Genomic DNA, 8,969 nt, shown 5'->3' on the forward strand with positions numbered 1-8,969 from the left:
ACAATGTCAGCTCTGAAGAATAAGAAAACCAGAGCCTGTTTCAAACTTACAGCTAAATCCAAGTTTGTGAGATATTTAATGGAACTTGGAAACAACTTAATTTTTCTCCCCAGAGTTATCATCAAGATCATAACATTGCTACTAAAAGACCAGCCACACCTGTCAGTATATTTCTTCAAAAGTCAAAGCTATATATAAGTATGTGTAGCAAAAGAATACAAAGCCAAATAATTGCTTTCTGATTTTCTTGAGTGGACAGGAACACAATCATTTCCTGTTACTCCAACTTCTGCTTACAGAATTTCCAGTGCAAAGTAATTGTAAAACTTGATTACTAGAATGTTTTAGAATTTAATAAAGATATATGCTTTAATGGGTTTTTTTACTCAGCCATCATTTTTATAATTGAAATAAAAAAAACCCCTTTATTCATCCTATGAGTTTGCTCATTTGATCATCCATGATTAAGATGAGTAAAACATCCCCAAAGAAGCAATTCAGCACAAGCTGCCCACACACTTCTGAAGGAATGAATGAATGAAAAAAAATTTAAAAATAAAAAGATCAATCAGAAACTGGCAAGGAATCCTGCCCTTGGACAGAAACTGGAGTCATGCATCCCTAAACCTGCATTCTTAGGTGATTTCATCTGTCCTCAAGGGTTTATTTATCTCTTACTTTTGACAAGTTTCAGTCATCTTTGTCCATGCTGCTGCTTTTTACCTCCATTTAATCACGCATCTTTTAGAGGATCTCAGATCATTAATCTTGGTTGATTCACCACCTTTTAGCATTTGGCTTGACCAAAATGGATTTCATTTTCCTGCAATCATGCTCTTCAGTTTCTCTTCCTCTGTTACCATCTCTTCTCCATCCCACGGCTCAAACACTATGGTAAGGTCAGTTTTGACTGTTCTCTCCTCTGCTTGAAGATAAGTGTCAAATATTGTTGGCTTCCCCCCCCCCCAAGTCTATTCTTTCCTTTTTAGTCAAATATTTGGACTTTTCTGCTGTGTCTTTTTTTCTGTATCTTTTTTTCTCCCTCTTTTTGGGTCTTTCCTATGCTACTTTTGCGTTGTTTTTCCCCTTCAAAATGCTTGCTGCCAAAACCGTTAATCGCCTTTCTTTTCTTACATAGATGCAGTGGAAATCATGACCATCTACAACTTTGGGTATTACACACTTGAATAATAGAATATAGAATATAAGAAGTAAAAATAAACCACAGCAATGTGTTTCCTCAGACACTTGAGCGTGTGCATGTCTTACTTTACTCCTTGGCAATTTCTCCTCATTCTTCCTCTGGCTGGAGCCAAGCTGAGGTTCTGAATCTCCTGTCCTTTGGTGAAAATTCTTTAGGCCCTGACATTGAAAATACCGACATTTTTTGCAGTTCAGGCCCAAGTAATTTTGTTAAGACACCAAGCAGTATCATACTGGAAGAAAGGATGAGGAAATAACTTGGAAGAATGAAAAAAACAAACCTCCAGCAGGGCTCAAGCCACTTCTTTGTATTCTGACAAACTTCGTAAGATTTTTGATATAGGATGCTGGCATTGACACAGGTTATTAACGAACTCCATCAGCATAAATTCCTTATCTGTTTAGATCTTATCAATGTTCTTAAAAATCTAAGTACAGATATTAATTCAACAAGAAAGACATTTCCAGTTAGAAACACATGGCATAGAAATTGTAATGGGCCAGGAATGCTCCTGTTACGCCTCGAATTGCCTGTAAAATAGTAGCAATGTAATAGCAAAACCAGTGTGAGTGGAAGCAAATCTGGGTTTGCTTATGGAGCGTTTTGCCAAGAACGCCACGTGGCGCAGCAACGCTGCTCTCTGCCCTCTGCCTCACCGATCTCGGTCTCTCGTGCAGCGCAAGCCCTCCTTCCTGAGCCATCATCCCGCTAGGTAACAACAACCTTTGCACGCCATGGATGCGATCTCCGAGCTGCTTGGTCCCACGGCCGGGGACGTTCCCCGCCGCGCTGCCTGCGAGCGCGGGGACGCCGGGCCCTTTCCTGCTGCTGCTCCCGGCCTGGCCGTGGCTGGCTCTGGCCACGGGGAGCTGCCCCCCGCCCACCTAGCACCAGGAACCTCTAAGGCACACATCTGCCAGCGGGAATCACAGCGGGGTTCATTGGCCCGAGGCTCCCCCAGCCTGAAGCGTCTCTGGGAAAGACATCTCGAAACTGTGGATTTGAGATTCCCCAGAGACCTAACAAGGAGCAAAGAATCGCTGGTTCCTTCCCTCAGCTGCCGAGGTCGGAGCGTGAAGCCGGCGGCGGGTTTACACGCTCCACAAACCCCGCGGGACCAACTCTGACTATTATTCCTGGAAAACCCAGCAAACCAGCGGAGAAGCAGAAGCGCTCCTGACGCGGCGGGCGGAGCCTCCGCGGGCCAATCCGCGGCGCCAGGCGGGCGGCGGGACGGGGACGGGAGGAGGAAGCGGCGGCGGCGGGGCCGATGCGGGCGGCGGCGGAGCCGGGGCCGCGCCCGGACGCGGCGACAGCGACAGCGACAGCGGGCAGCGGCACCTGGCTCCTGCTGCTGGCGGCGGCGCTGGTGCTGCTCCTCACGGCCGTGGTGCGGCAGCTGCTGAAGCAGCGGCGGCCGCCCGGCTTCCCGCCCGGTCCCGCGGGGCTGCCGCTGCTCGGCAACATCCCCGCGCTGGGCGCGGAGCAGCCGCACGTCTACATGCGGCGGCAGAGCCAGATCCACGGGCAGGTACCGCCGCCCCGGGGCCCCGCGGCGCGGCAGGAGCGGGGAGGGCCGGGCAGCGCAGCCCGGGGGCGAGCAGCCGGCCGGGGGGATGTGCCGCCCTGCCCTGCCCCGGCCCGGCCCGGCCCGAGCGGCTCCCGGTGGCCGCGGCAGCCCCGGGCGCAGGTGGAGGGCGGAGCGCCCCGCCCGTAACGGGAGCGGGAGCGCGGGGCTCTGGCGGAACCGCTGCTGCGGCCAGCCCGGACCGAGCACCGGGACAGAAGGGTTCCCACCTCTCTGCCGCTCTCTCAGGCTCCTGCGCTTAGTTCTTTTACTTCGCTGCAATGCTGAAACCGGTGTCTTGCCGCAAATGGAATTCCCTTGTTCCATATCCACAAGTCCTGGGCTTAAAAGTGATAAATTACAACAGTCAGTGAGCGGGCACTGGGATAAATAATAAATTTTCGCTGAAAACACCTTCAGTACCGTCAGTACTTTCAGTGAGTGTAATAGGTGTTATCTGTTACACTCAGTGAAAGTACTTTCAGCGGAATATTTGAGATACAGTGTGTTAGTGTAACTATGTAAAAATGGTTTTTTTTTTTTTTTTTTTTTGGTTTTGGTTTTTGGTGGTTTTTTGTTGTTGTTGGTTTTGGGTTTTTTTACTTTCTTCTATATCGGATATTTCTTTTCATCAGCCAGTTTTAAGCTGCCAATCTCCTCTTACAAGCTTCATAAAACTTGACTCCAAACTAGATGTAATGTGTATTTTGGTAATAGAAAAAAAAGAAAAAAAAACGGTAAATGTTATTCAAGCAAAATACTAGGACAAACAGATCAGAAATAGAAAGGAAAATGTGTTGTCAAATAAACCAAGCTTTCTACTTGCCTGGAATGCTGTATGGAGATTAGTCAGCTGCTCTCAGAAAGGATCCCGGAGAATTTGATGGAACTTGGAAACAGCATATGAGGATTTGGGGGACTGTGGAAAAATACAATCAAAGGGGCTTTATTTTTGTTTTAATAATGTATATCATAGTAATAAAGATAAATAAACTAGATCAAAGTATACAAAACTCACAGATGTGAGCAGAATTATATTTGGAGTGTCTTCTTGTCACATAAAAAAGAAGAACCATTATAACAGTGAAAATACCAAGTTTGCTAAAATAAAATAGTCATAGACTCATAGAATCATTTAGGTTGGAGAAGACCCTTAAGATCATCAAGTCCAACTGTTAACCCAGCATTAAACCATGTCCCCAAGTGCCACATCTACACAGCTTTTAAATACCTCCAGGGATGGTGACTCTACCACTTCCCTGGGCAGCCTGTTCCAGCACCTGACAATTCTTTGGGTGTCAACCCCAGTTGTCACAGAATGTATCATTAGGCTAACACAATTTCATGTTGTGGAGGTCAACAGCTTTGACGTGAAGAAAAATCTAGAGATTTGTATCGGTAAAAATACAGATTTATAATCCTGAGGGAATGTATGGAAAGGGATCTAAGATTTCAGTCCTGAGTTTAGCCTCAGTTTTAATTTTTAAAATGCAGATTCAGATTTTAATTTTTTTTTTCTTTTATCCTGTATCTGCCTTCTGCAGGCTGTATTGTACTTTTCTGCAAAGCATCCAGGGCTAACCACTTGAGGAAGGAGGAGCTGGGCCTAGCTGGGCTCTGCTCTCAGTTGTTGGCTGTCACCACAGCTCTCACTGCTCTCCAAGGACTATATGAAAGTGTCCCCAGTCCTTAGATTGGAGAGCTGGTTGCTTTAGGTGCACAGCAAAGCACAGAATGTAGTGTGGGCTAATTTACTTTATCTTTTGACAGAACAAATTAGCCCACAACAGACTCTCCTGTGTAATGCCACAGCTGTCCCACCTCTGGTCACCTGTATGCCCTGCTGAAGGTTATTCAACTCTGCATTTTGCATTGGTGTTTAGTGTTGTTTCACTTTTTCATTCCTTGTTCTCCAGATTGGGGTGTAATAGCATTTGACACTTTTTATTCCTTTCCTTTCCCCCCAAAGATCTTCAGCCTTGATCTCGGGGGTATATCTGCTGTTGTGCTGAATGGCTATGACGCAGTCAAGGAGTGCCTTGTCCATCAAAGTGAAATTTTTGCAGACAGGCCCTCTCTTCCCTTGTTCAAGAAGCTGACAAACATGGGAGGTGAGTGCTAGTGTCTTTCGTATAAAAATGTAATTTTTGTCCCATAGATGAACAAATCACATGAAATATCTGCTTTAGCCGTTTTCGCTACTTGATGTCCTTTCATAAAATACTTGATGCTTCTTTAAAGATATTATTTGGAAAGGATTGTCACTTGTGGACTGTGTTCCATAGCAAGATGTCTGAAATATTTTATCCCATTTTTTATCTTGTTAAATGATTTTATTGTCTTATGGGGGAAGGAAAACAAAGCATTGCATAAAATACCATGTCAAAATATTTTTTCAGGCTTACTGAACAGTAAATATGGCAGAGGATGGACAGAACACCGCAAATTAGCTGTAAATACCTTTCGAATTTTTGGATATGGTCAAAGGTCCTTTGAACACAAAATTTCAGAAGAATCTCTCTTTTTTCTTGATGCCATTGATACATACAAAGGCAGACCATTTGATCTTAAGCACTTGATAACAAATGCTGTTTCAAACATTACTAATTTGATTATTTTTGGAGAACGTTTCACATACGAAGATACTGAATTTCAACACATGATTGAGATTTTTAGTGAAAACATTGAATTAGCTGCTAGTGCTTCTGTATTTTTATATAATGCTTTTCCTTGGATTGGTATCTTGCCATTTGGGAAACACCGGCAGCTGTTTAAAAATGCAGCTGAAGTCTATGAGTTTCTTCATGAGCTTATTGAACGTGTCTCTGAAAATAGGAAGCCTCAGTCACCTCGACATTTCGTAGATGCATATTTAGATGAGATGGATTGCAATGGAAGTGACCCAGAGTCTACGTATTCAAGAGAAAATTTAATTTTCTCTGTTGGAGAACTCATCATAGCTGGGACAGAAACCACAACAAACGTTTTAAGATGGGCAGTGTTATTTATGGCTCTTTATCCAAACATTCAAGGTAAGAAATCTGACATTTTGAGGAACTGATACACTTTCCTATTGCAAATTTAAAATGGTGCATTGACCCATAGTCATCACCAAAAAAAAGTTTCTATATATTATTCTATTGTATCATTTATCAAATATACTATGGACAGAGGTGGAAAGCTTGTTTTAAATGCAGACAAAGAGGATATCAAAAGTCAAGTGTCATGAGAAAATGTTAACATACTATTTTCTGAATACATTTTTATAAAGTTTTAATATTTTTAAGTATTTCTAATATATTTAAGTTTAGCATTGTGATGCATGATCTGTTGTTGGCAGATATACTAATCTATGTAGTTAATAAATAATAAGAAAATGTAATTAAATATGAAAGTAATAAACTAAATTAAAAACGTACAAGTGTCAGCAAAAATGTAAATCAGGTTGTGGTTAACAATTTAAGTACAATTTCTTTTTATCTTAAGTGCCCCAGTTCACAACAGATTTACATATTATAGGCAGGAATACTTACACTTTTGGAAGAGCATTAATGGCATTTAAAAATAAAAGGATGTGTTACAGTCATTCTGAAGTAAGACAGCAGTAGATGTCTGAGTGTCAGCCCAGACATTTTGTGTAGAAGTTTGGATTGTAGAAGTGATTCTAGTCATGTTTCTGCTTTCACTGCCTCCACTTCACTTTTCCTGCCAAAACCTTAGCAGTGCTTGGTTCAGTTGAGACTTCCAGGATTTGGAGGAAGAGCAGCCCAGATAACTTGGAAAGTTACTACTGGTGCTTTGACCCGAAAAATATTGCTCTAATATCAATTTCACCATTGTTTCAGAATGGGGATAATAACACTACCTGTGGCTAGAAATAAAGAGTCTAAATTTAAAAGCTTGTGGGCTGCTGGTTTTCATATAAGGTATTTCATGTTTCAGTATTCTATTAAAAGCATGTATACACGAATTCTTTAGCTTAAATTGAAACGTAAAGGCTATTACAAAATAAACCTCAGCTTTTATTCCTAACAGGGCAAGTTCAAAAAGAAATCGATCTTGTCGTTGGCCCAAACAAAATGCCCACCTTAGAAGAGAAGTGCAAGATGCCCTACACTGAGGCTGTTCTACACGAGGTTCTGAGGTTCTGTAACATAGTCCCCCTAGGGATTTTCCATGCAACTTCCAAAGACACTGTTGTGCGTGGTTACACGATTCCTGAAGGCACCACAGTCATTACAAACCTCTACTCTGTTCACTTTGATGAAAAATACTGGAGCAATCCAGAAGTGTTTTCTCCTGAGAGATTTTTGGACAGTAATGGGCAGTTTGTCAAGAAAGATGCATTTATTCCATTTTCACTCGGTAAGAGCAATTCCTTCCACTGTTGCTTTTCACAAATCCAGAGATGTGTAACGTGTAAAGGATGGCAATAAATGGACAGAATGATGTCCTCAGTTCTGATTTAAAGATATTCAATATAATTCAATTTAAAGATATTCAATATCATGCGCTCCAGAGAAAACAAATTTTAGCATGACATCTTTTATATAGATGAGCTCAGTATTTTATATAAACTAGTAAAAATCCACCTTATAGAGTTGTTATAATTGCCAGTTTATAATGACTGGCAGTAGATGTAATTAAGAATATAGTAGGGAAAAAGGCTGAAATTCACAGCATCATTTTTTAAAGCATTTTCTGTCTAGATTGGCACTTCAAGACAAGTTACAGTAGGTAACAAGTGTATCTAAATCAATTTGACAGAATAAGTTCCAGTGGCATTTGTGAGCAACAAATTCTCTAAAATCAGTTTCTTACTGTAAGTTATCACCTAACCTTCTTACAAAATACTACGACCAGGTTCACACAGCACTCTTAGAACACAGAAATGGCCATTCCTATTCATCATAAGAGCAAAAATGCAACTGAAGATACCTTAAATCTTTTTAAAACCCTTTTTTCAATCCAGGAAGAAGACATTGTCTTGGAGAACAGCTGGCTCGAATGGAAATGTTTCTGTTTTTCACCTCGTTGCTACAACGATTTCACCTGCATTTTCCTCATGGAGTGATCCCAGAGCTCAAGCCAAGATTAGGGATGACCTTACAACCACAGCCGTACCTCATCTGCGCCGAAAGGCGATGAAGGGAAGGGTTGAGATGGGCAGGTGGAGCACAGTGCTCCAAGCTACAGCTCAGGATCCACTTTGCCTTCCTTCTATTCAAGTCAGAATAACAAAAATTTAAAGGACTAATAGTTTCTTTTTACGTGGTTTTCACACTAAAAAACCAAACCTGAACCAAAGGTGTGGAACACATCCTGTGTGAAACTGATGTTTTCACTCCAGAAGACTATTTTGAATCTACCTTCTGATACAGTTTCTAAATATTTAATTACTTAGCAAGCCATTTTACTTTGAAAGGATATTTTCATAAGCATGGAGAATATGGTTTAAAATGTTTATGCTTGAATTCATCCGTGGAAATACCATTTACATTATTCCAGCTAAGCCATTCTTTGTAATTCTCCATTAAATTTTCATAGCTAACAGGGGTTTAAAAGGTATCTATTTAAATATCTGTAACCAAGAATAAACTGTATTTTCCAGCCTTGAAAAACAGTTTGTCTATTAAAGCATTTTAATCCTTCTTTCTCCTTGCCCTATCTTCCCAGCTGGTCATAATTTTCTAGTGAACCAGATAACTGTGAATTCACTTTTAAGATCTTTTATGGCTTGCTTCTCACTTAGCACCATACATAAAGTGTTCAAGTATTGCCATACTCCTGACAATCACTGGGCTTTTTTTCTCCAGTATATTGCATTTCCAAACACCTGTGCTCTGCTGGCTCCCAATACAAAGTACTATGTAATGATTAATCTCTGCTTAAATAGTCTGAAAAATCCAGTATTTGTGTTACCAGAGTCACATGCAACTATACTATGGGTAAAGAAAATAATCTGCCCGCCCTTCTGGCCAGAGGAGAGATTTCTGGGCGGGACAAGCTCAATAGGATGGGGAGAAACATTTTAAATTAATTTTAAGCACAAATTTTAGGTGTAAGGTCTACACTTGACTTCTGGCAGCTTCATTTATTATTCTTGCCAGCTCCTGCTTTGTGGTTATTGGTAGATAAAGACTTGTGTCTGCAGACCCTGCAGGAGAAGCTGGAACTTCGAACACAGTATGTTTAGTG

General features: G+C 41.5%; 1 protein-coding gene across 1 annotated transcript; it reads left to right on the forward strand.

The window, feature by feature from the left end:
* The first annotated feature begins 2,474 nt into the window (after positions 1 to 2,474).
* Positions 2,475 to 8,433, forward strand: LOC116445488 (vitamin D 25-hydroxylase). The gene is made up of 5 exons (XM_032112106.1): positions 2,475 to 2,735; positions 4,741 to 4,882; positions 5,171 to 5,803; positions 6,807 to 7,136; positions 7,744 to 8,433. The coding sequence occupies exons 1-5, from the start codon at positions 2,475 to 2,477 to the stop codon at positions 7,917 to 7,919; spliced, it is 1,542 nt and encodes a 513-aa protein (XP_031967997.1). The 3' UTR covers positions 7,920 to 8,433.
* The last annotated feature ends 536 nt before the right edge of the window (positions 8,434 to 8,969 follow it).

Source organism: Corvus moneduloides, chromosome 6, assembly GCF_009650955.1.
Source record: "Corvus moneduloides isolate bCorMon1 chromosome 6, bCorMon1.pri, whole genome shotgun sequence".
NCBI lineage: Eukaryota > Metazoa > Chordata > Aves > Passeriformes > Corvidae > Corvus > Corvus moneduloides.

What these genes read in the sequence shown, in the direction of transcription:
- LOC116445488 (XM_032112106.1), top strand. Translation starts at nt 2,475, where the DNA reads ATGCGGGCGGCGGCGGAGCCGGGGCCGCGCCCGGACGCGGCGACAGCG. An exon ending in GAAGCTGACAAACATGGGAG is followed by an intron (nt 4,883 to 5,170) that starts GTGAGTGCTAGT and finishes ATATTTTTTCAG; the next exon opens with GCTTACTGAACAGTAAATAT. An exon ending in ATTTATTCCATTTTCACTCG is followed by an intron (nt 7,137 to 7,743) that starts GTAAGAGCAATT and finishes TTTTCAATCCAG; the next exon opens with GAAGAAGACATTGTCTTGGA.